General features: G+C 44.5%; 1 protein-coding gene across 2 annotated transcripts in view; it reads left to right on the top strand.

Annotated features, from left to right (window-relative positions):
* Nucleotides 1-26,471, top strand: part of SLC2A2 (solute carrier family 2 member 2) — a 53,897-nt gene extending 27,426 nt beyond the window's left edge. For both annotated transcript variants that reach the window (XM_061637312.1, XM_061637311.1), the window contains 10 exons: nucleotides 1,559-1,654; nucleotides 2,223-2,404; nucleotides 6,631-6,755; nucleotides 8,773-8,888; nucleotides 10,082-10,244; nucleotides 12,652-12,842; nucleotides 13,131-13,235; nucleotides 16,088-16,189; nucleotides 22,247-22,450; nucleotides 23,432-26,471. In XM_061637312.1, the coding sequence (XP_061493296.1) occupies nucleotides 1,559-1,654; nucleotides 2,223-2,404; nucleotides 6,631-6,755; nucleotides 8,773-8,888; nucleotides 10,082-10,244; nucleotides 12,652-12,842; nucleotides 13,131-13,235; nucleotides 16,088-16,189; nucleotides 22,247-22,450; nucleotides 23,432-23,647 (1,500 nt within the window). In that variant the 3' untranslated portion in view covers nucleotides 23,648-26,471. The remainder of the gene's footprint in view (nucleotides 1-1,558; nucleotides 1,655-2,222; nucleotides 2,405-6,630; nucleotides 6,756-8,772; nucleotides 8,889-10,081; nucleotides 10,245-12,651; nucleotides 12,843-13,130; nucleotides 13,236-16,087; nucleotides 16,190-22,246; nucleotides 22,451-23,431) is intronic.
* The last annotated feature ends 237 nt before the right edge of the window (nucleotides 26,472-26,708 follow it).

The raw sequence follows: 26,708 nt of genomic DNA, 5'->3' as shown, positions 1-26,708 counted from the left end.
GGTCAGCACCAGCTGTCTTTCAGAGATGAATTGCATGGGTGCCATATTGTGAAAATCACAGGACTCTGCCAGGGCCTTATTAGCCTGTTCAATAACTTGGCCCTGGTCAGAAAGGCCTTGCTCTCCATTGTCATACAAAATAAATCAAATACAAAGTCAAGTACAGATACTCTCAACTGTTCTGCAAACCTTTCTGTGAACCACCTAGATATAGTTTGCAAGCCACTGTTTAAGAACCTCTCGTCTACAGCTTAGCAATATAGGATGCTTCCTTATACTAGAACAGCTTATGTGTCCATCTTGCTCCATTTTGTCTACGCTGACTGGCAGGGGCTCTCCAGGCTCTCAGGCAAAAGGTCTTTTCCATCCCTTGCTACCTGGCCCTTGTAACTGGAGATGCCAGGTATTGAACCTGGGACCTTTCGCATGCAAAGCATATACTCTACCATTGAGCTATGGTCCCTCCCCAATTGTAGACAAGCCCTGTGCAGCTTATTACCCGCTAATTCGAACACAGCCCCACCCACTGTATATAGTGGCCTGGCCAGGATTTGGCAACCTCTTTATTTCTCCATTCCCAGGTAGACAAATATTAATCCTATAGTAGACTGAGAGCTAATCATGGTAGATGGGTTGTGTTCTGCTTGGTGAGCCACAAGTTGTGCAGGCCTTGTTCTGTCCTGCTCACACACACACAAGCACTTTTCAGACATTCAGTGAATGCTTGGGGATTCAGGATGGCGCTGGATGTTCCTGGTCCTAGTTTCCACACATTCATCTGACTGTTTGTACAGAGCCTTGCAGGCATGCCGGTTTCTCTGGGACCTGCAAGAAACAAGCAGATGAACACATAGATGTTGACACCAGGGACAGGTGACATGATCCTGATTTGTCCCAGCCTTCCTGTTTATTGAAAAAGGCTATAGTAGCATAATAAAAGGGACAGGGTTTCCCGCTAGATTCATAATCACACAGTCACTTCAGTATGCAGCCAGCTTCATCATTTGGTTTTAATTAAACCACAATGGCATAGCATTGTAGCTGTGTGAATTCGCCCTTTAGAGGAGCCACATGTTTGAACCTGGAAGCAATCCCATCAAGGTTAACAACAACAAAAAATAATAATGCGGAGTTCAAACTGTAGCAAGCGTCTCAGATATGATCACCACCACATATTTTGCATGATAATAACATAAACACAATGTTTAACACTCTTGCCTGCAGCAGTTGTGTGGTCTTCTTACTGGTTATTTTGAATTCTGTCTTTTTTCAGATGCTTTACTCCAGGGCTGGGGAACCTGTAGCCCTCCAGATGTTGTTGGATTTCTGCTCCCATCATGCCTGATCATTGGTTGGGCTGGCTGAGACTGATGGGAGTTATAGTCCAATGACATCTGGAAGGGCCACAGATTCCACAGCCCTGCTTTACTCAGTCCAACTTTTATGGGTCTTAGATTGACTCAGAGGAAAGGGTTGGAATATAATGCACGTCAGGTCTATTCCTCAATCTGGTGACTTGAGGATGCAGATAAACCTTCATTTATTACTCCTTTCCTAGGATGTTACAGGTACCCTATTTTTCTCAGTCTTCACTGCGGTGCTTGGCTTTTTCCAGTATGGGTATTGCATTGGAGTCATCAATGCTCCGCAACAGGCAAGTAAATGTGTTTGCTATTTTTTTTATGCTGGTCACTATATTTAATCCTTTGTCCTGGGGTATATTATCTTTATTGACCTTCTAAGATCAAGGGATCTCTGCCCAGGTTTTCCCAGATTGCACCTCCTGCTCCAGAGAGATAAGGCTGAGTCCACCTCCCCTTCCAATTCCTGTCCATCCACCTCCAGCTGTGACTTGGCATCCTCCCCAGACCCTAATGATACTGTCCCGTCATGGGAAGAGAGAATGAAGCTAGGACTCCTGCTTCTCCATAAAGAGTGGCTGGATTCAGGGAGCTGGGAGGATCTCCCTCCGCCAGCCTCTGTCCCATCATCCCAACCTCCCCTCCCTGATCCTCCTCTTCTCCTTCCTCGTCTTCCTACACAGCCTGCCAACCCAAGCCTGAGCCTGACGGTGCCTCAGGGTTCATGATACCTGTCAAGTATACACTTAGTGCCAGCCAAATCCAGGCCTGCCATTATATGAATAGCCCTGAGTGGTCCAAAGGATTTGTGGGCAGTTTGGGGGAAATGAGATGATGACTAATACACTTTTATAATCACAGATCATCATGATGCACTATGGTAAGGTGCTGAACATTATATCTGAAAAGAACACCACAGCAACTGATGCCGTCCTTAAGCACCCTAAAATCTTGATGCTGTGGTCCTTGTCTGTGGCCATGTTTGCTGTCGGTGGAATGATTTCCTCTTTCACTGTTGGTTGGATTGGAGAAAAGATGCCAAGGTGGGACATAATCATTATTTTGGTTTGGTTTCACAAGTCGCCAGGACACAAAAAACCAAACAAATCATATGAAAAATGAGGGGTAGTGGTGATTCTCATTGGCTTATGAAGGATATTATATTGTCCTCATCCTCACTGTGCAATAATCACTATGAAGAGCCCATGAAGACATCAGTACATAAATAAAACCAAGTGCCTGTGCAGGCTATAATAAGAAAATTCACAATATCACTAAAATACTTTTGTTGAGTTGCATCCAACTGATTTCTACTCAGAGTAGGCTTACTAAAATTAATGGTCCTAAGTTAGCCATTTCCGTTAATTTCAAGGGGCCTACTCTGAGTAAGACAAACATTGGCTACAACCCAATAAAACCAATCACTGTTCATAATGCAGAACTTTGTTCTGCAGACAGGTACGTAGGGTGAAACCACACACTATGAGTGACATGGGTTTGTGACCCAAAATGGCATCCTCACATGAGGTTGTCATCCTCCTGCTCCTTAATTTGAAGCAACATGTGCTCCATGTGAAAAATGGAAATGGACTGCCTTCAAGTCGATTCTGACTTATGGCTACCCTATGAATAGGGTTTTCATGGTAAGCGGTATTCAGAGGGGGTTTCCCATTGCCTCCCTCTGAGGCTAGTCCTCCCCAGCTGGCTAGGGCCTGCTCAGCTTGCCACAGCTGCACAAGCCAGCCCCTTCCTTGTCCACAACTGCCAGCTGGGGGGCAACTGGGCTCCTTGAGACTATGCAGCTTGCCCACAGCTGCACAGGTGGCAAGGCACGTAACCCCTGAGCCACTCACTGTGGGGGTGATCTTTAGCTGGCCCTTGACACCCAGCGGGGATTTGAACTCACAGACTGTGGACTCCCAGCCAGGCTCTCCTCCCCACTGTGCTATACCAGCTAATTGTGCTCCACGTAGTGATATCATATGTATTTTATTTAGATATAGAATCATTCGTTCACTCATTCATTAGAAAGTGTATATGCCACTTTCACTTCTGGGAGAAAAAACAAAGCAGTTCACATTATAAAATACTCAGTAAAAATGTAAGCGTTAAAATCCCATTTTAAAATCAGAACAAAACAGACAAGATTGCCATATCAACACCAGAACCAGCAACAGACGGTCAGGAAACTATAGGGAAATGGCTGTGTCTTTAACTTCCAGCAACACCCACCTAATCTCACACAGGAAGCTACCTTACAGTGTGCCAGACCAATTGGTATATCTGGCTCATTACTGTCTACACTGACTGGCAGAGATCTCCAGGGTTTTAGCCAGGAGACATTCCCAGCCCTGCCTTGGAGATGCCAGAGGTTGAACCTGGGATCTTCTGCATGCAAAGCAGATGCTGTACCACTAAGCTATGGCCCTGCTCCAACAGACAGGTCATTCCATAGGGTAGGTTGCTGCTATCGAGAAGGCCCTCCTCTGTGCCATGGCCACGTATTCTTCTGTGCAATGTGGTACAGTTAGCAGGGCCTCCCCCGCAGATTGCAGTGACCTGGGCTGTCTTTTGATGCATAACCCACCTAATGTGGCTTACTGTATCAGAAAAACAATGCATTATATACATTGTCCTTTTCCTGTCATCCCCATCAGTGACAACCATCCAGCCAGTGATCTAGAGTAGTGGCATAGGACTGCACACTGTGTTGTCATAATATGGAATTAATGCCATTACACATTACAGAAGGAACAGTGGAGTTTTCAACATGGGAACAACATATTTCAACAGCATCCTTTTGTCCATCATAACATATACTCCTCTTGAGTGACCCAGTCATTACTGCAGCCTCATCATATTCAGCTACCTAAGAGTTGTTTTGTATCTTTAGGAGGAAAAGGAAAAAATCACATGGAGTTAAGCCTGCAGATCCCAAGTCTTGAAACTGCTCCTAATAATTCTGGGTAGGGATGGAAGGAGCCGTCAATTTTGGTTCTTTCAGTGAATCAGTTTTCCACATTTCTGCTACAATTTGTGGTTTTTTTAAAAAAATCCTCATGAAAATTCTCCAGCATTTTTGTACAAATTTCTCCTACCAAACACATTTTGTGTATGCAGTCTTGACTAAAGCAATTTCTCCTCATGCAATGCATTTTTGTATATTTTCACCGATATATTCATTTTTATGCAAATTTCTCCCTAACATATGCTTTTTTGCAAGCATTGCTTAGTTGGTGAACTGCATCACAAAATTCAGACAAATGTGAATTTCAAAGGATAGCTGTGTTTCAGTTTTCGTGTTGTTTCAGAAAGTGCAGATTTAATAAATTTGGCTTTAAATGCAAACTGAATCTAATTTCTCCCCCATCCCTAATTCTGAGCATGTTCATTGACAAAATAAGTCACTTTGGATGAGCACTGTTCTGTGCCTTCACCTCCCTGTATACAATTTTCGGAGGATACCGTAAAATAACTCCTGTAAATTCACCCTCTCAGGTTAACAAAGGATGGTGGATGATGCCGTACATCAGCCTTCATCAAGTTGATGCCTTCCAGATGTTTGGGACCCACACAACACAAAATCTACTCATAGAAGCTGCCCTTTATGCCAAGTCAGAACATTGATCCATCTAGCTCAATATTACCTGCACAGACTGGCAGGATCTTGCCAGGATTTCAGACCAGGATCTTACACTATCCTACTGGGTGATGCTGGAGTTTGACCTTGGGATCTTCTGCATTAAAAACATGTGTTGTACAACTGAGCTCTGACCCTTCCCCAGTTCATTGCCACAAGAGCTGGTGATCAGGGGCAGCGCCAGGCATGACTGGGCCCTTGAGCACCAGCCTGCCTTGGGCCCTGTGGTGTCCGCCTACATGCCCCACCTAGCTCTCCCATTGCCTCATGTTAACTGCTTGTGTGCTGCAACCAAGATGGCAGTGAGGGCTTCCCTAAGGGGGCTGATGCCCCTGCTGCCATCTTAGTTGGTTGCACACATGTGCACTACGCTATGCACACACACATGCCCGCCATCAACTAAGATGGCAGTAGGAGCATCAGCCCCTTAGGGAAGCCTACCATCTTTGTTGATGGTAGGCATGTGCACTCAGCGCACAGCATTCCCAGCAACAGGAGAGGTAGGTGAGCCGTGTGTGTGGGCTTATTGAAGTCCGCATGGTCTGTATGGGGAGAGTGCCTGGGAGCTCCCTCAAAGTCGGGAGTCGACATTGCCGTGGATCGTGAAATGGGAGAGCTACCCTTCCACCCTAAGGTTGCGCCCTTCTGGGGTCCCTCTGGGCCGCAGGGGCCCTTGGCCAGGGCCCGACCTGGCCACCCTCTGGCACCAACCCTGCTGGTGATGGTCACCAGACAGACAGAAAGAGCCCTGCATTCTACTACATTATAGTATGCCAGCCATGTTTCTTGCTTCTGCTGCTTTAATGATCTAAACGAGGGACAGGGAACCTGTGACCCTCCAGTTGTTGCTGGACTACAACTCCCATTGTCCCTGACTATGCTGGCTAGGTCTGATGAGAGTTAAGAGTCCAACAACATCTGGAGGGACACATATTCCCTACCCCTGGTTTAGAACATTAAAGCAGCAGAAGCAAGAAATGTGGATGATGACATGCTATAATGTAGCAGAATGCAGGGCTCTTTCTGTCTGGATGGATGGCTGCAGATGTTACATAGCGGTTACATAGAGGTTACATAGAGGTTACTGCAGATGTTACATAGATGTTACTTCACCTCAACCATGATTAAGGGGTCTGGGATGGGAGTCAGGATCCATGCATTCTCCCTTTCCCAGTCCCTGTTTTCTTAAACTTGATTCCTCCCTGCCTTCCTTAACCATAGTGAAGAGTTACAACAGCACCAACTCTTAAACATGGTTAATCCTAAACAGGTACACTTGTAACCAGGATTTGCTAGCTCCCTTCAAGCCCTAATTTCAATTCCTCATTAAAAGAAGAAACTGGTTAGTGTTTTGCTGCAGCAATGGTTGCTGTTATGAAGCAGGCTTGATGTTCTGAGTTTCTGAGGTGGAGAAATTAAAAATGTCTAATTTTCAGGCCTGTCTAGCAATCAGGGCATATTGGACTAATACCTACTGATCTTCAGCTTTCTACCTGTTTTGGAAACACCTTCATCATTTTGATACCCTCAGATCTTGAATGAGTCTCATGCGTGTGTGCGCGCACGCTTGTGTGCATGCATGTGTGTGTGTGTACAAATGTTGAATCTTACTTCTCTTCTTCTTCCCAGAGTCAAAGCGATGCTACTGGTGAATGTTCTTGCAATCTCTGGGAATATTTTTTTGGCCGTGTCAAAATTTGGTCCCTCTCATGTCCTCATTGTTATCGGAAGAGCATTGACAGGACTGCATTGTGGTAAGTCAAAGCAGGCTGTTAGTAGAAGGATCACTTCTCTCTGACCTTCCCTAACTGCTTGGCCATCATCAGTGTGCTGCGACGCATGAGCAAAAGGAGGAGAAAAAGCTGTCTTTTAATAAGGTGGCAGAAACTGGGGTGCCTGGTGTGAGCATCCAGCTGAAAGGGTGCCAGGGAGGTGGTGCTCCCACTGCCAAGCTGCAGCATGGGGCAGCTCAGACTCTATTTAACATTACTCACAATATCCAGCAAGCATGCCTGGGTACATGGGAACAGAGGAAGCTGCTTTATATTGAGTCAAACCATTGCTCCATCTTACCTTAGTATGGTCTACACTGACTGGCAGAGGCGCTCCAGGGTTTCAGATAGGGGTCTTTCCCAGTCCTAAAGAGGCTGAACTATGTACAGATGCTCTTCCACTAGGCCCTTCCCTTATGTATTGACACCCATGTTATATAGGAACATAGGAAGCCTTATGTTAAATCACACCATTGGTCAATCTAGCTCAGTATTGTCCACACTGCCTGGCAGACGTTCTCAAGGGTTTCGGGTGGAGGTCACTCCCAGCCAGACCTGGAGATGCTGGGGATAGAACCTTGGACCAAAGGGGATGCTCCACCACTGAGCTATGGTCCTTACCACCACCAGAAAGATGTTACCAGAAGGCATTTTTTTGAGTGGGGACTCATAGCCAGTGTTGGCCTTGGGCTTCAAAGGCAGCTATGATGTGCATTTGGGCAGATTAGCTCCCATGATAATGCCAAAGGACTAGAAGCCTCAAAAAGTGGAAAACCAGAGGGAAAGCTGAATGACAGCAATGTGGGAATGGTAGGGTTTAACACAGGGCAATGCAGGCTTCCTACCAAGAATGGCATTTCTCTTTCCCCTGCCTTGAAGACATATAGCAGGTGTGGGAAACTTTTAGCCCCTCAGATGTTGCTGAACTACAACTCCCATCAGCCCCAGCAAGCAGGGCCAATGGCCAGAGACGATGGTAGTTGTCGTTCAGCAACAACTGGAGGGTCAAAGGTTCCCCACACCCGACATATAGTAATAACCCATGTTGTCATGACATGGCGTGCTTTCCTGCGTCCATCGGTAGCTGCTGGTGAGGTAGAGCAGGGAAACACCCAAACTCCATACAAAGGAGCCCATTTTGACTGCCTTGGAGGAGGCCAGCTGTCAGGCAGAAAGGTGAGGCTGACATATTTTCAATATAGTTCATTAATTTCACAGGGAATTACCCTTGCTGAGCTAGATTAAACCAAAGATGCAACATTACTCTCACTCCCCTGCCCATACGTAGGGGATAAATAAGATCCATAGCATGTGATCTAGCTCATTTCTCTTTTGGAACCCCCCTTTTCTGTGCAGACTTTGCTTAACCCCTTCATCCCTAATGAATGCCCTACGTACATGAAACTGCACTGTTGATATCTTTTCACCCCATTCCCATTGCTTCTCCCATTCTTTCCTTCTCTCTTCTTTCCCCCAAGATCAAGATTTAAAAGGTAAGCCCCAAGAGACAAGTGCTCATGCTCCTGGTCCCCTCGCAGTTTTTCTATTTTTGTTTTGCTTATGAAATAGCAAAGTAAAGCCAAAGCAAACAAATAACATATCCCGAGAGTCCCAAACTTGGACAGCGTTTGGAAACTGCATCTTTCCCCCATCACTGCTTTAAAACAATTGGGAAAATTTTGGAGTTTCTAAAAGGAACAGAAGCCCTACTCTTTTTTGGAATATGATCTCCCACCTGGTGGTTGCACCAGTTCATGGCATCCAAGCACCAGAACAACGTTAAGACCTTCTTCAGAAGCAGAGAAATAGATTATTTTTGTTGACGAGTCAGAAGGATTCAGCCCTCCCCATCCTGGTGCCTTCCAGATATTTTGGACCTCCATCATCCCTGGCTGTGGGCCATGCTGGCTGGGGCTGATGGGTTGTAGTCTGAAACATCTGCAGGGCGCCACGCTGGGAAAGGCTAGATTAGATCGACTCATGTGTGTGTTTTACCCAGGTCTCTCATCCGGACTTGTTCCATTGTATGTTGGAGAGATTTCCCCTATCGCTCTCCGAGGGGCTCTGGGATCATTGCACCAGCTTGCTGTCGTTATAGGCATTCTCATCAGCCAGGTATGTAAAAATGCATGGAGGATTAATCAATCAGGAAACCCATTCAGTGCTTACGAGCATTTTTGAGTTGAGTGCTAAATGGGATAGCCATAAGCCTCTGATTTTTCTGATCTCACCTTGCCATTATACACAAGAGAATTCTAGACCAACTTGATTTAAAAACAAACCTGAAAGCAAATCAGTGCTAATATCAACCAATCAACCAACCAACCAACCAACCAACCAACCAACCAATCAATTGCTTAGTCCAAAGACCATTGCCTATGTCCCCAGATCTTAGGACAGTGAGTTAGTGGCATTCCTGTCCCCAGGAGTGAAAATTCATGATTATGCCCTTCTCTGTTTACAATAGCTAGAAAAATTGCTACTGTGATCACAGGAGTTGCCGTTGGCTATATCTGTGATAACTGATAAGCTAGTTCATACATTATATTTCTCCATATGATTGCATGCCAGGATAGTGTTGGGACTCTTTGTGCAAAACTGACTCTTAATTTACAGTAGCATTGCCAAAGGGTGCTGTATTATTGAACCATTCCAGTGATACAGCAAAGTTTTACCAAGAGTGCCTTTTGCCCCAGGGCAGACCAAGTAGGTGCAGTACCTTGCCTAAGGCTTAACGCCAGGAAAATATTGATTTGATTTTGTCCATGAGAGGGCACTTTAGGGTTTGCAAGACCTGAACAGAAGAGGTAATTAATTTGTGGGTATGGAGGTCTGTTTTACTGAAAGTTGTGGAAGATGGGGACCCCGTCATTTGAGATATCCAGTATTTTCCACTATTACTGTTGGAAGAACTATACTATAGTTCTGCCCTGAAATGATGATCATGGTCTTAATTTTTAGCACCCCAATGGGAAAATACTGGAAATAGACCTAGGTTATCTTGGACATCCCTTCCTCATGTTTAACTTGTTTCCATTAAAATCCGAGCGTAGCTATCTCAGGGTGTCAAACAAGTTCTGTGAAGATGTGTGTGTCTGAAGAAAAAAACAGTTCTGGTGAAGTCATAACCAAACAGTTCAGACACTCTTAACACCAAGAGTCATTTGCTTGATAAACTTTATTTTATTTTATTTTGATATGCCAAGATTTTTATATTAAGAATATCTTAAATCCATTAGAAGTAAATGGGTATTGAACACGAGGAACTTTTTTTCTTCTTAATAAACACAGATCCATATCTTCCTCAGGTTCTTGGTCTACACTTCCTCCTGGGAAGGAATCAAACGTGGCCATTGCTCCTCAGTCTATCTGGTATCGCGGCCGTTCTTCAGATTTTCTTGCTCTTGATTTGCCCAGAGAGCCCTCGGTACATGTACATTAAATGTGGAGACCTAGAGGGAGCCAGAAAAAGTAAGGCTACAGCTATAGACATTTTTCTTTTTCCACCTGTGTCAGTTCTCTGCTCCCCAAGCTGTCTCACTGGTCCACTACAATCTGTTTCAATCTGTGTTGAGGTGCATGGGAGGTGATTTGCCTCCCCTCTGAGGTGGGGCCTAGCTTTGCTGGCGGAAAGGAGGGATGATTTTAGGCACAGAGCAAGCTGCTTTATCCGGAGTCCAGCTACTGGTCCATCTAGCTCAGTATTTCAGATTTCTGGAGTTGCCAGGGATTGAACCTGGTACCTTCTACATGCAAAGCAGATGCTCTACCACCGGCCCTTCCCCATAAAAGCTCCCTATGCCGCTGGTTCATCTTGCTCAGTGTTGTCCACACTGACTGGCAGCAGCTGTCCAGGATTTCAGAGAGGAGTCTCTCCTAGCCCTACCTGGAGATGCTGGGGATTGAACTTGGCACTTTCTGCATGCACAAGATACCACTCAAGTGCAGCCCTTACATTTCTGAGGCTTCATGCTCCTCACAATAACTCAGGAGTTACATTCAGGAGAGGGGAGCTGGGGAGAAGCAGGCCACGCTCTGGGAATTCATTGTGATGGGTAAAGCAAGGCAGGCGGGCTGGGTGTGAGCAGAAGAAAGGTAATGGAAGGCAATAAACACATCAAATGTCATGGAGTTTTTACAAGTTGGGAATATAGGAAATAGCCTTATATTGAGTCAGACCATTTGTCTACACCAGGGGTTGCCAGCGTGGTGCCTTCCAGATTGTATTGGACTACGTCTCCCACCATTCCTGACCCTTGGCCATGCTAGCTCGGGCTGATGGGCACTGGAGTCCAGCAACATCTCTGCCCCATGTTGGAGGGCACTACCTGGGCTGTTCCTGGCCTACGCTGACTAGCAGCACTCTCCCAGGGGCTTAGGCCAAGGTTTTTTTTAATGGATTCTTTAACTGTAGATGCTAGGAGTTGAAGAAAGGGATCTTCTGCATGCAAAGCAAGTAATCTTGCCACTGGACAACAGCTCTTCCCTAACTTCTAGAATTACTAATCATATGCAGGGGATAACAAATAAGGGTGCAAAGCACTGTTCATTCTAGGCTGGTCTCAAGCTGATATCGATGTTTATACGAATTAATTGTTGGAAGTGGGGCAAGAGAAACTCCTGTTTTGTTCTTTTGTTTAAGCTCCAGAAGGGAAATAGAGCTAGGGTCCTCCAGATGGATAGGCTTGTTTACCTTTACCTGTGATGCTCTGACTGACTTCCTTCTGTCGCTAGACTGTGATGTCTTTAGGGAAGCTTACCTGCCCCTCCTCCTCCCGCGCTTTCCACTCCTTTGACCTCTGACTGTCCGGGAGAGAGGAGACATCCCTTTGTCTCTCTCTCTCTCTCTCTCTCTCTCTCTCTCTCTCTCTCGAAGCCATGAGGCTAACCCCTACACCGGGGCGTTATGCCTCCAACTTAGCTAGTTAGTTAGAACTAGGTATGCCTTTTCTATCTACTATGTATTTCTACAAATAAAGTAGCTTTTCTTATTTTACTAAGTCTCCAGTCTCAGTGATGCTGATGCAGGGTAAAAGCCTGCTTTCTTATGCAAATGCACGCACACGCTGGCACACTTGCATTTCAACAATCTGCTGTTACTCTCTGCTTGCTGTGGTGCTGCTTTTAAACGAAATTAAGCAACACAACTACACACAGCGCAACATTAATTAGGGGAGACCCGGCTGAGGCACTGAGGGTCTCCCATTGAGGGACAGGGTTGCTGTGGAGGCTGGTCCATTAGAATGAATAGGGCACTGTCCCACCAACCTCAGTCTGCACTGAGCCAGCTCCCAACCTGCCTGCCTGCCTACCTTGCTTACATCCAGTCCAAGGGGTGTCATTGCCTGTCACCTTTCTCTTCCTTAGTCTGAGTGTTGTCATTATAGAATTCAGTGGGGAGGAGGATGGGAACAGTATTAGAATTAGTTGGCTCTCATTGGCTCTGGTCCACCTACTGTTCAACCCTCTGCCTTCTGCCCTACCAGTCCCAATGCACACCAGCCACCACTACAGAATTGGCTGGGAAACCTGCATAGTCCTCGTCAGTCCTTGTTGAATCTATAAAATATTTGTTACAAATGGACATGCAAAATGTCACATATTTTCTCAGAAGGGTAGCCATGTTAGTCTGTTGCAGCCTGTGGTGACTGGTGGCTCTATATCAGTGGGGCAATGGAATCCGCTCTGGGTTTTAGTCCGAACTTTCAGGAGCTGACTAAACCCAGACTGCATTCTGCTGCCCCGCTCACATGGAGCCACCAGTCGTCACTGGTTGCAGCCAAAACAACTGTCCTGTGGTCCATTGAAAAGCTAAACATGTTTCTTTCAATGGACTGTTTTGTCAAAGATTAAACCCACAAACCTTTCTCCACCCTAGGCTTGAAAAGGCTCAGAGGAGAAAGCTATGATCCTACCAAAGAGATTGAGGACATGGAGAAAGAAAAGGAAGAAGCCTCAAAAGAAAAGCCCATCTCGATTTGGCAGCTTATCACCTCCTCTACCTACAGGCAGCCATTCCTGGTGGCCATCGGGGTTCACATTGCTCAGCAATTTTCGGGAATTAATGCTGTGAGTTTACCTAGTGATGGATCCTAGCAACTAAAGACATTTAAGCAGATAATCAAACAATGTTCTAAGCCTGATTCAAGTTGGCTGAAGAGAAATCCTTCTCTTGGTCTCAACAGATTGTCAATATATCCTGGATAATATGTGCATTATTGTAAATATAGCAGAAAACTAATTTGTGCCACCAGCGTCCTGGAACTCTAGGGAAATCAACTCCATGTCTGTTTGTATAGTACAGTGAAAGGATAACCACTGGTGCTTCTAACAGTTTACTCCTTTCTGCTTTGTTAGATTTTCTACTACTCTACAGATATTTTCAAAACTGCTCGTGTCAGCCAGCCTATTTATGCGACCATAGGAGTGGGATTTGTGAACACCGTCCTCACTGTGGTTGCTGTAAGTCTATACAGGTTTATGTGTAATATGTTAGTCTAGCTTAACAGAACTGGGGAAGCTTGTCTTTCCCTGCCATAATAATTGAGTAACAGATTTGTGTGATTCTCTTTTAAATTGTTATATGAGGGGTAATACCCAATTCAGTAAGTAGGGCTAGTGCTGTTTATTATCTCAACATTGACACCATTTTGTTTGTCAGTACAACAATGGTGTACCACTTTATGAACTGGTTCTGCTTACCAAAAATTAACCTCTTATTTAATTTTTTTAAGGTAGCGCACAGTGCTGGAAGGGTGATGATCATGGTTCAGACCCAGAAAATTGGCAAATAAATAGGAATAGATTTTAAAGCATATGTGGAATGTTTGGGAGGAAGAACTTCCTTATTATATGAAGATGGGATATTGTCCTACTGGAGGTGGATACATAAGAAGCTGCATAATACTGAGTCAGGTTATTGTTCCATCTATGTAGCTCAATATTGTTTACACTGACTGGCAGCTGCTGCCGATGGTTTAATGGTAGAGGTCTTTACCAACCTTACCTGGAGATGCCAGAAACTAAACCTAGGACCTTCTGCATGCAAAGCATGTGAGACTAGTTAAATAGGAGTATGGCTGCAATCCTAAGCACTTTTACTAGAGTGTAGTCTCTGCTGAAATCAGTAGGAATTACATCTGCATAAACCTGGTTAGGATTGGGCACATAGGAAAAGGGAGGGGAATCCAAATTCTTTTTTAAAAAATTTGGGAAGGCCCTCAGATAGGATAGACAACAAACTATGGTGTCCATGCTGACAGTTGTTAAATGCTGTCTTCTGTTTGACGTCTGGGATAGATACATTGCGCTGCTTACCTTCCTGCCAGTGTTTGCTCTTCTCTCCTTTGACCATGAGGCTTTAAATATTACCTGACATTTATCAAAAAGTCAACAAGTGGTGGTCCAGATCAACAGGCTTGCTAGACATGACCACTTGCTTGGACCTTGACCATTCAAGTAACAGAAACAGCAAGCAGAACAAAGTGTACTGGGCCCACTGTTGGACTAGGAGTTCAATAGGCAGGGCACATACACACAGATATACTGTTCCATGTGGTCAGGAAGGGCCATAGCTGAGCGATTAAGCATCTGCCTCACATGCAGAAGGTCCCAGGTTCAATCCCCAGCGTCTCCTTGTAGGGCTGGGAGAGGTCCCTTGCCTGAAACCCTGGAGCAGGGATGGGGGAGAAATTTGATTCAGTTTGCATTTAAAGGGGAATTTGCACTTTCTGAAACAATACACATACCAAAACATGGCCATCCTTTGGAATTCACAATTCTCTGAATTTGCAATGCAGTTCTCCAGCCAAGTAATTTGTACAAAAATGCAAATACTAGGGTAAAGTGTGCATTTTATGCACATTAGTGAAAATAACATGCAAAATGCATTATATTGTGGAAATTTCATTGCAAAAATGTTTATAATTGCATACAAAAATCTGTGTAAGGAGAAATTTGCACTAGAATGCTGTGAATTTTCATGATGACTTTTTAAAAAAAATCACAAACTGATGTGGAGATCTGGACTTAAGATTGGTTCTTTCTTAAGACAGAAACTGAAATTGACAAATTCACTCATTCCTAGCCTAGAAAGCTACTGGTCAGTGTGAACAATATTGAGCTAGGTGGACCAATGGTCTGTCTCAGAATATAAAGGCAGCTTCCTATGTCCTTATGTGTGGTCCCCATGCCCCCCAGGGGTGAGACATTGCAAGAGCAAGGGTAGCATCTTTTGGTTCTTTAGGGTGAGAGAGAGAGCACTGGAGACTTAGGGTGCCTCAAGATGGTGGGGTTAATATCACAAACAGGTGATTCAGATGAGTCATTGGCAACAGTCTTTAAAAAACATTACTGGATTTTCCATGGGTGCTTGTAGATGGGTGTTCATTGTGGGGATAGGTGCTCCTCATGCATGCAATTTTTTTTTTTGCAGCATCCACATGTCATCACTGTCAACAAAATGCCAGCCTGTATATTCCCCCCCCCTTTTAATTTGGATTTACCTTTCCTCGGAAAAATCTAATATATTAAAACAAAAAAGGGTTGCCAACTACCTGTCTCTAAGACCTCAATGATCCATTTGCAAATTATAATCCCCACCTGGAAACACCCCATGAAAAGAGTAAATCTGGATTAAATGTACCCATACTAGGGTTGCCAGGTTCATGGCCTGAGAGTGATCCTGTATGTTTAGGAGAAGAGAAAGCCAGCCAAGTGCAGGTGTTCTTGCAACACTGTAATGAGAAAAACCACAAGGTGGAATTCTCCCTTCTCCCTGCACAACTTTTAAAGATACAGAAGACCTCTTGGAGGCTGGGCCTGGCAACCAAGAGGTCTTCTGTATCTTTAAAAGTTGTGCAGGGGGAAGGGAGAATTCCACCTTGTGGTTTTTCTCATTACAGTGTTGCAAGAACACCTGCACTTGGCTGACTTTCTCTTCTCCTAAAGATACAGGATCAGTCTCAGGCCATGAACCTGGCAACCCTGATCCATACCTCATCTCACTTATCCCTACAACAGCCCTATAAAATAAGTCTTAAAGCCACATATGAAACTGAAGCCTCTTCTGGGCACCGCTCACCCACTTAAGCTGCATCAGCGTTACTTGTGTAATTTGATACAGGAAAGTATTCTTCCTAGCTGTGATTGGCTGTCTATCTGAAAATCCAGGTTTTGTTTCAAGCAGTGTGGACTCAGACTACTAGGACTGCTGAAGCGCCCTTTATACAGCTGAGTTGGCTCGCCAGTTTCAAGTCAACTGATGATGGTGGTATGTTAGGCCAACCTAACTCTTGTCTTTCCACCACCAACAGGTTTTCCTGGTGGACAAAGCAGGGAGGCGCTCCCTCTTTATAGCTGGCCTATTAGGCATGATGGTGTGTGCAACAACAATGACCATTGGCCTTGTCCTTCAGGTAAGGTGCCCATTTGTGAGTGTTCAAAGATATGCTACTGTCAGCCGAGTCTCATCATCCAATAAAAGATCTGTGTGGTTCTCTTTCAATCGTTGTTTAAGGGGTAATACCATATTCTGTCAGTAGGTGGGGCGATAGTGCTATTTGCTCTTTCTTGATGTTTAAGAAGTTGTCTGAGTGAAAGAACACAAAGTCAGAATACCAGCCAAAGATTCTAAATCAGGAGGATGAGTGTTGGTGGCAGACAGAGATTTAACTTGTATACCACCACCAAGCTCTGGCCAAAAGAGGGAACTATAGGCAGACCAGCACAAAAGATACTTGAACACCTACAGGGCAGGTCAGATCATGTGATAAACCTGACCTGCCCCCTCCATAAAAACTTTTAGGTTGAACTTGCTTTCTTGTTTGAATACCAATAGTTTAGTTATACAGACTTGCTTGGCCACACCCACTCTTACACTAAGAATATTGGGTTGTATTCAACTAACTTTTACTCAGAGTAGACCTGGCAAAATTAATGGCCCTAAGTTAGTCATCGCCATTAATTTCAATGGGTCTACTTTAACTAAAAATAACTTGAATACAACCCTTTAGTTCCCCAGATATATTAAGAGTTGGTTTTATTGAAGGATGGGGGAGTGAGGAGAAGCCACCAGAGTGGCTAGTCCATATTGATCATGTAAATTGTTAAAACATAATGCGTTGTTTTTCACTGAATAAAGTGAATGAGCTGGTTTGGACAACGCCATACATTTAAAGCACATTTAACACACATTTAAAGCACAAGGCTACCCCCCAAAGAAACTTGGGAAATGTAGTTTGTTAATAGTGCTGGAGATTATTACTCTGTGAGGCAGCAAAAAACAAATGATAAAACACCAAAAATATCTTAAAACTGTTTATATACTGCTGAATCATTAGCATTTCTCAGCAGTGTATATAAAAATAAAAATAAAAGTGGTGTACAAAACAATAAACTGTACAGAGAATAAAACAATAAAATTCATCATAAAGCCAAACCTAAACCTAAACACTACCTTAAAATGTCTGCTGGAATAAAATGAATGCACCTCGCCAGTCAGCCACATGACAATGGTCCATCTGAATATGATGTGGGCCAAGACTACAACAGAGGACCACATTCCTTCATGAATGGCATTCTGGAGGCTGTATGCCAGTGGAGCTGCAAGCAATCCCTCTTCCCAGGGAGCTCTGGGATGTGTAGCTTTGTGAGAGGAATAGGGGTCTCCTAACAATTCTCAGCTCCCGTAACAAACGATTCCCAAGATTCTTTGGGGGAAGCCATGACTTTTTAAAGTGGTATGATACTGCTTTAAATGTATAGTGCAGATGGAGCCTTGTCTACATTCCAGCCATGCAAATCAGAGGTGTCTATGTACCAATCTCTTGGGTTCTATGGGGCTTCTTTATAAGTGACTAATGCAAACATATTTACATTTTTTTAAGGATTTGCAAGCTTAAATCCAGTCATAATAATAGCAACAATAATACAGTGTATCCCAATGGACTTTAACACATATACACAATTCCCAAAATTCTATATATCCAACAGGTCACCAGTGCAGGAGCTGCTTGCAAATACATCCAAGACAGTAAGAACAGCTCTAAATAAAATACAAATATACAACACCACTAAAAATAAATTTACTCTTCCATTCCTTCCTAGACACATAAATTAAAATCCCATTACCTAATCCAAGGTGACAAGAGCCTAATTCTTACTCCATGGCATTATTTTATTTTATTTATTTATTTAAACTATTTCTATCCCACCCTTCTACCCCACAATGGGGCACTCAGGGCAGCTTACAATAAAATCACACACATACATAATAAAACTATGTAGAATAAAAACACAAAACAGTAAGTTAAAATACATAAAATGCCATGATTTAAAATACATAAAACACCATAAAATACAATAAGTATATATATACCAAGAAGCCTACATGTATATACATAAGTACATATATGGGGAAATAATAGTAAAAACCACAAGATAAAAATTAAAAAACAAAAATTAAAAATAGAAAACATAGAGACAGTGTCACACTCACCCGTCATACCCTCTCAAAGGCTGTCCGGAACCAGATAGTTTTTATGAGTTTCTGGAAAACGATCAGGAAGGGAGCAGAGTGGGCTTTTTGAGGCAGTGAATTCCAAAGCCTAGGAGCCACAACTGAAAAGGCTCTCTCGCACATGCCTGTCAGTCTGACATCTTTAATTCCAGGCACGCAGTGGAGACCAGAGGCAGACAATCTTAAATCCAGGGCAGGAGCATATGGGTGCAAGCAGTCCTTCAGATACACTGGTCCAAGGCCATTTAGGGTTTTAAAAGTCAAAACCAGCACTTTGAATTGGGCCCGGAAACAAATTGGGACCCTGTGGAGTCAGTAAAGCATAGGGGTAATATGCTCCCTGTGCCGTGCTCCAGTTAACATTCTGGCTGCAGCATTTTGAACCAACTGTAGTTTTCAAACTGTTTTCAAAGGCAGCCCTACGTCGAGTGCATTACAATAGTCACGCCTCAATGTCACCAAAGTATGTGTCACTGTGGGCAAGTCAACTGCTTCCAGGAATGGGTGCAGATGATACACCATTTTAAGATGGCCAAAAGCGCTCCTAGAGCCCTTTCCTTAAGGTTTCCCAACCCACTGGGCCAAACCAATAATCCACAGCGGTTACATCTACACCCTCACATTCCCACACATATCTCTTCATTCCTGCGAGCAAACAGCATACATTCATACATTCTAGCCAGGCTAGGGTTGCCAGGTCAGAAGCATCCCAAAACCTGAGATTTTAGGGGCGGGCCCGAGTGATGTCACGGGGCGGGCCCGAGTGATGTCATTAAGCATGATACATTAAGCATCAACCACAGTTGCTTGGAGCATACAATTAAAAAAGAATCTGACTGGAAATTAAGCTACACATCTTAGCTAAAAGATGGAGCCTGGGTAGGGAACATTTAATCTAGCCTACTTGCTTTCGGCAAGAAGGGTTTAAGTGCCTTCAGGCCAGGCCAGTCACCGGAAGGCCACTGTAGGAAGAAAAGAGCCTAGTGTTGTGGAGATGTTAGATGGGAGCATTCAGGAGTAAAGATGGATGAAACTGAAGGCTGCAATTCTAAACACACATACTAAGGGACTAAGCCCCCATAGAACTCAACAGGACTTACTTCTGAGTAGATACAGTTTGGATTGTGCTGTTGGTAAAGCTTGACTAGGGATCCTTTGCAAAGACATCCATATCCAAGCAGGGTTGGCAACCCCCTGCCTGGAATGCCCTGCCCTTATCTTTTAATGTGGCTGCTCCAAACTTCTTTACAGATTTGACCCTTCACTTCAGAAAGAGGTCTAAGAAATGAGTAAGAGTCAGAAGATTCTCTACCCTTTCTGTCTGCATAGATGCCCTCATCCTTCCCCTGCGCCCAGCAGAAGCTCTGGGCCAGGTGGGACGCAGTGGCATCTCATAGAGGACACCCTCCCCTTTCCTGAGGTGTATCATTTGTCCTGGCCCAGAGCAGATTTTGGGGTGGGCACCCCCAGTTACTTATTTTTTTTCCTGTATGTTTTGGTCTGCTTTGATTTTGCATAGATGCCCTCATCCTTTCCCCGTGCCCAGCAGAAGCTCTTGGCCAGGCGGGACACAGTGGCATCTCATAGAGGACACCCTCCCCTTTTGTGGGGTATGTGATATGTCCTGGCCCAAAGCAGATTTTGGGGTGGGCACCCCCAGTTACTTATTTTTTCCAGTATGTTTTGGTCTGCTTTGATTTTGCATAGATGCACTCCTCCGTGCCCTGTGCCCAGCAGAAGCTCTGGGCCAGGCGGGACGCAGTGGCATTTCGTAGAGGACACCCTACCCTTTCATGGGGTGTATGATTTGTCCTGGCCCAGAGCAGATTTTGGGGTGGGCACCCCCAGTTACTTATTTTTTTCTACCTGTTTTTGTCCATTTTGATTTTACATAGATGCCCTTGTCCGTGCCCTGTGCCCAGCAGAAGCTCTGGGCCAGGCGGGACGCAGTGGCATCTCATAGAGGACACCCTCCCCTTTGCTGGGGTATATGATTTGTCCTGGCCCAGAGCAGATTTTGGGGTGGGCACCCCCAGTTACTTATTTTTTCCTGTATGTTTTGGTCTGCTTTGATTTTGCATAGATGCCCTCCTCCGTGCCCTGCGCCCAGCAGAAGCTCTGGGCCAGGCGGGACGCAGTGGCATCTCGTAGAGGACACCCTCCCCTTTGCTGGGGTATATGATTTGTCCTGTCCCAGAGCAGATTTTGGGGTGGGCACTCCCAGTTACTTATTTTTTTCTACATGTTTTTGTCCATTTTGATTTTGCATAGATGCCCTCCTCCGTGCCCTGCACCCAGGAGAAGCTCTGGGCCAGGCGGGACGCAGTGGCATCTCGTAGAGGACACCCTCCCCTTTCCTGAGGTGTATGATTTGTCCTGGCCCAGAGCAGATTTTGGGGTGGGCACCCCCAGTTACTTATTTTTTCCTGTATGTTTTGGTCTGCTTTGATTTTGCATAGATGCCCTCCTCCGTGCCCTGTGCCCAGCAGAAGCTCTGGGCCAGGCGGGACGCAGTGGCATCTCGTAGAGGACACCCTCCCCTTTCCTGGGGTATATGATTTGTCCTTTCCCAGAGCAGATTTTGGGGTGGGCACTCCCAGTTACTTATTTTTTATGATTTTATGACATCGTTATGTATTTATGATAATATCAGAAGCCTGATGATTTTGATTGCATAAATGTATTGTTATTCTTGACGGGGAGAGTCCCCCGATCACAGTGATATATCATACAGGGTACCCCAACATATATATATTGGGGTTCAGAGACATGTTAAGTTTGGTTTGAAGTTGCTGTAGTTGTCAACTCTTCTTTTTTAGCGTTTTGAACTTTCAAGCAAATAAGGAACTGGGAACTAGGAACCAACTTCAGCATTGTATCAGTTAAATAGATTAAACAGTCACAGGGGGGCTAACGTTTTGGTGTATATCTCGGGAACCAGACCACCTAGAAACTTAATTTTTTTTTTAATTGAAGCTGAGAGTCCGGATATTAAGGGGTGCTAGCCGGAGAGCCGGAGGGGGCCCCCAGAAATCGGAGACTCCGGCCGAAAAACAGAGACCTGGTAACTCTAAGCCAGGCAAAAGCACTTGACGAGGGTGTGGGATGGGGACAGAAAGGGGTGCGGCCAGGGGAGAGGTGAGTCCTGAGGGCCGGATAGGCAGGACTGGAGGGCTGCCTTTGGCTCCCCAGCCTTGGCTGAAATCCTACACACATAGGCCGAAATAACACAGTGACCTGATAAAATCTGGGTTTTGACCATGTGCTTGAGGCCTATGGCCTTAGGTTGCCATATTTGGGCAGCCAAAGTCAGGATCATTCAGACCATGGTATTCCCGATCTCTATGTATGGATGTGAAAGTTGGACAGTGAAAAAGGCAGATAAGAGAAAAATCAACTCATTTGAAATGTGGTGCTGGAGGAGAGCTTTGCGCATACCATGGACTGCGAAAAAGACAAATAATTGGGTGTTAGAACAAATTAAACCAGAACTATCACTAGAAGCTAAAATGATGAAACTGAGGTTATCATTCTTTGGACACATAATGAGAAGACATAATTCACTAGAAAAGATAATAATGCTGGGAAAAACAGGGAGTAGAAAAAGAGGAAGGCCAAATAAGAGATGGATTGATTCCATAAAGGAAGCCACAGACCTGAACTTACAAGATCTGAGCAGGGTGGTTCATGACAGATGCTCTTGGAGGTCGCTGATTCATAGGGTTGCCATAAGTCATAATCGACTTGAAGGCACATAACAACAACAACAACAGCCCCTCCGTGAATGGCAGGGGGTGGCAGAGGCAGGGATGGCATGCGAACTCCCCACAACGGACTGCCTTTCCCTTTCTGGTATCATCCGAACTTGCCCACTGACAGTGACTGGAGACAGATGCATTGGAAATGTAACCTCTAACACGGCTAATATGGTTCTGTTTTGCTTTTTGCTTTTTAGCCCAAACTTGCATGGATGAGCTACGTAAGCCTGACTTCCGTCTTCCTCTTTGTCAGTTTCTTTGAAATTGGCCCGGGACCAATTCCCTGGTTTATTGTTGCCGAGTTATTCAGCCAAGGCCCTCGCCCAGCAGCCGTCGCGATGGCTGGCTTTAGCAACTGGTTCACCAATTTCTGCATTGGAATGTTCTTCCCATACGTAGCTGTAAGGAAACTATGACTTTTACTGTGTTATGATGAAATCTGTTGGACAATATTTTTTTTAAAAAAGGGGGAATTCATAAATTTAGAGTTTAATATCAGGAACAGGACAGGCTACAAATTTAAAGAAACGAATGGGGAATACATTTCTAGATTTGCAGTGATAATCCATGAATTCTGCAGAGATAAACCATGAACCAGAGCTTGGAAAAGTTACTTCTTTAAACTACAACTCCCATCAGCCCCAGCCAGCATGGCCACTGGATTGGGCTGATGGGAGCTGTAGTTTTAAAAAGTAACTTTTCTAAGCTCTGCCAAGAACCCACCAAAACCTAAAACCTTCCCTGAAGGGGCTTATGCAGCTTGCTTAACATGCACTCCTTTATTCAAAATGGGGAAATTACTCTTCATCATTCCCAGGCCCCATCTGCAACATGTGCATTCAACAGCAGTATCATAGCACTTTAAGCAGTCACGGCTTCCCCCAAAGAATCTTGAGAATTGTAGTTTGTTAAGTGTGCTGAGTGTTGTTAGGAGACCCCTATTCTCCTCACAGAGCTACCATTCTCAGAGTGGTTGGCCAATCCTTCTTCCCAGGGAACTCTGAGAATGGTGGATCTGTATGAGGAATAGGGGTCTCCTAACAATTCTCAGCATCTTTTACAAACTACATTTCCCAATAATTTTCAGGGGGGAGGGGAGTAAGCCATGACTGCTTAAAGTGCTGTGCAACTTTAGCCACCCTTGCCAAGGAACAATTGGAAGCACATTTTAAGGCACTCAGGTGTTCCTTTGCAGGTGCATCTTTATTTGCCCAGTATCTGATGTCCTATGCAACATCAGATGTGGAACAGGTGAGTATGGCTGGGGGGGGGGTATATATTCTGCAATCCAAGAAATGCAGGTCCTCTGACTGGTTGATATCGCTAGCAATGGGAGAAGAATCCTGGTAACTGGATTTCTCTTTCTGTCTTGCCTGTCACAGAAACTATGTGGCTCATACGTGTTCCTGATCTTTGCCGGCTTGCTCGTCCTTTTTGTTTTGTTTATTTACTACAAAGTTCCAGAAACCAAAGGCAAGTCATTTGAGGAAATTGCAGAGGAGTTCCGTCGCCGAAACAAAGGAGCGAAGGGAGCAGGAATCAAAGGGCCCAAGGCAGCAACGGAACTGGAGCATTTGGGAGGCACTTCGGAGGCATAATGTCCATCCGTACAAGAAGGAAGAATGAAAAGAATGTGTTATTCATGCTGCTGGGAGAAGTTCTGGAGAGAGCATATGTTTAAAATGTAAAAAATATGGGAAATGATCCTGGAAGGTCGAGTCTGTTCTGTGGCTTCAGCTGGATGTGTTTGTAGAGCTATGTCTTTCTCCCGCTTCTCTAGGAACTCACTTAATATCGAGTTCCAACCTCTCAAATGTTTTTTGTGCAAAAGAGGCAGAGGCAGGAACTGCAGTGGTCCCTGAACAGGGATGTGTGCTCCAGTTAATTTGTTCTGTGGTGGTCTGCTGGAGACGAAGAGGTTAGGGATGGGATAGAGATTTGATTCAGTTGACATTTAAAAGTGAGCTTACCTAATTCACCCTTTCTGAAACAGTACACGAACCAAAACTCAGCCAGCCTTCAAAATCCACAAGTCTCTGAATTTTGCAATGCAGTTCTCCAGCCAAGTAATGTGTTAAAAAATGAATATACTGGGGGGAGGTGTGCATAAAAATGCAAATATTTGTGAAACCAGCATACAAAAATGCTTTATACTAGGAAAATTGCTCTGCAAAAATGTATATATGAGGCAAAATTGCATGCAGACATGTATATATTGGAAGAAATTTGTACGAAAATGCTGATGAATTTTCATGGGCCTTTTTTAAAAAAAAATGGCAAACTGCTGTTGAAATGTGAAGAATTGAATTTAGGACTGGAAACATGATAAAATGAAATTGACAGATTCACCTATCTCTGCAAGAGAGGTGGTGAAGCAGCGCAGACAACTCAAAAGGGCTGCTGCTGTGTGGTCATTTATTCTCAAAACCCAGCTATTTTGCATGTATGAAAATCCCCAGCTTTCTCCTTGGTGGGAAGCATTTGACCAGTTCAGCAATTCAGCTGCTATTGACTTAGCTTGACCACATTGTTTTGGTTGCCTCTTAGGGATTTTAAAGGGAAATATAGTTAAGTAGAAAGCTAATTTTTGTTTTTCCCTCAGTATTTTTGTCGCTGCTGTGGACTAGGAAATAATAGGGGGAATCCCCAACTAGTAGGAACACAGGAAGTTGCCTAACACCAAGTCAGACCAGTTAGTCCATTTAGCTCAGTATTGTCTACCCTGACTGGCAGCAGCTCTCCAGGGTTCTAGGCACGGGTCTCTCTCACAATTATCAGGAGATGCCGGGGATTGAGCATGTGCTCAACCACTGAGCCACGGTCTGTCCCAAAGGGATAGTAGACGCTTCACCTACCTCTTGTCTGTATGGGCACATATGTTTTCCACAGATCAGGAGAGGATGTATTAAGATTGGTCAAATGATGCAAGGGGGAAGGGTCAATCTCCTGCTCTAGTGCCACAGTGACGGACCTAGTGGCTGCATTTACCCTTTTGAAAAAACATAGGCGATCTGATCACAGATCTCCTACCCAGGCCTGTTAGTTGCATTTATAGGCTTTGTCCCAGTTCACATATCACAGGTCTGCCATGAATATGGAGATCGCTCATGCTTTCCTCCCCTGGGCTCCTACTGGGAGGAAGGGCGGGATATAAATCAAATAATAAGTAAGTAAGTGGGAGTGTAGTGTTAGGTCTGAACCAGGGCTTCTGGTGTGGAGAACAAACTTGGCTTCACATTGTGGTTTGTCTGGAGTGAAAGACCTCACACTAATCCCAGATATCAGGGTTTGTTACTCCCGTTCACACTAGGAGGAGTGAAATGGGAGCCACCTATACATTGTTATTGTCTGGGGCTGATGAGAAATGTATTATGAAACATCTGGAGGGCATTGGATTGGGGAGGCTAGCTTAGGGCTTTAAAGTTCATCACCACCACTTTAAACTGAGCCTGGAAACTAACTGGCAACTGATGCAATTTGATTTGGTCCTTGAAAGATATCAGTAATAGACGGGCTGATTAATTTATTTTTTTAAATATTTTTAAAATATCGACTGGCAGAAGTACTTTATTTCTTACCTGCCACAAAGGGGTATTGGTGTATTGCCTGGGATCCTGGCTGGCCTCATTTGCCTTTTCATAGCTCCTGTTTGTTCACATTTGCATTTCCAAAGCAATAGCGCTCCATGAGAAAACAGGCGCCTGACAGTAATGATTGTGTACAGGCATTACTAATGCACGAAAGGCAAGGGACCACTGCCATGGCTGCTCTGCCCTTACCAAGCCATACTAGAACAGAAGTCTTCACCCAGCAGTATTATCTAGGTTTGCAAGAGTGCTATCCTGGTAACCTTGAACAGTGTTTGCTGACAATCATGGTTGCTCTTTACCTTCATCAGTCTTGCATATGGAAGGTCAGCTTCACAAGTAGGCAAGGTATAGTTGCTGAAGCCCTCATTTGCTCAGGGCCAAGGCAGTACCGACACCTGACACCCCAAAGCAGGAGAGGGGGACCTTTGGCCCTCGAGATGTTGCTGGACTCCAACTCCTGCTATACCTGGCCATGCTTGCTAGCACGGATGGGAATTTTAGTTCATCAACTTCTGGAGGGCCAAAGGTCTCCCTCTCCTGCTTTAGGGAGTCAGTTTTGCCTTGGCTCTGAGCAAATGAGAGAGATTTCTTTACTAGATTTGACATTTCAAACATCTAAAACATGAAAATCTGAAAATGGTTAATTTCAGATAATTTTTTAAAAATGGAGGCATGATCCCCCTTCATGCACAGATAGAAGCATGCTGAGGGGCATCTGACAGCTGCTATGAATAGCCTGTGGGTGCTTCTAGACTGTTGCTATTTTTGGATGGGATTCAATCATATCCAGGCAAACTGAGGCTGTGCAATTAAAACTGATTTATGCAACAAACCTGCTTCCCCAAAAACTGGACTTCTTATGATAAGGATAGTGGTGGGAAAATGGACTGGAAAGTGTGGAACAACTCTGCAAATGCTTTTTAAACAGTGAACTTTGTCTAATCTCTCCACAAACAAATCCCGCTAAATGCTCACTAGATAGATCGTCTGGAAGCTGCTATAAGTCAGGGTCTGAAAAGGAGCTGGCCACTGGCCACACTAGGAGGAGGTGCAGTTTGTCATTAATGGT

This window comes from Rhineura floridana, chromosome 7, assembly GCF_030035675.1.
Source record: "Rhineura floridana isolate rRhiFlo1 chromosome 7, rRhiFlo1.hap2, whole genome shotgun sequence".
Lineage (NCBI taxonomy): Eukaryota > Metazoa > Chordata > Lepidosauria > Squamata > Rhineuridae > Rhineura > Rhineura floridana.
Note: the sequence above shows the minus strand (reverse complement) of the source record. Positions and strands in the feature narration are given on the sequence as shown.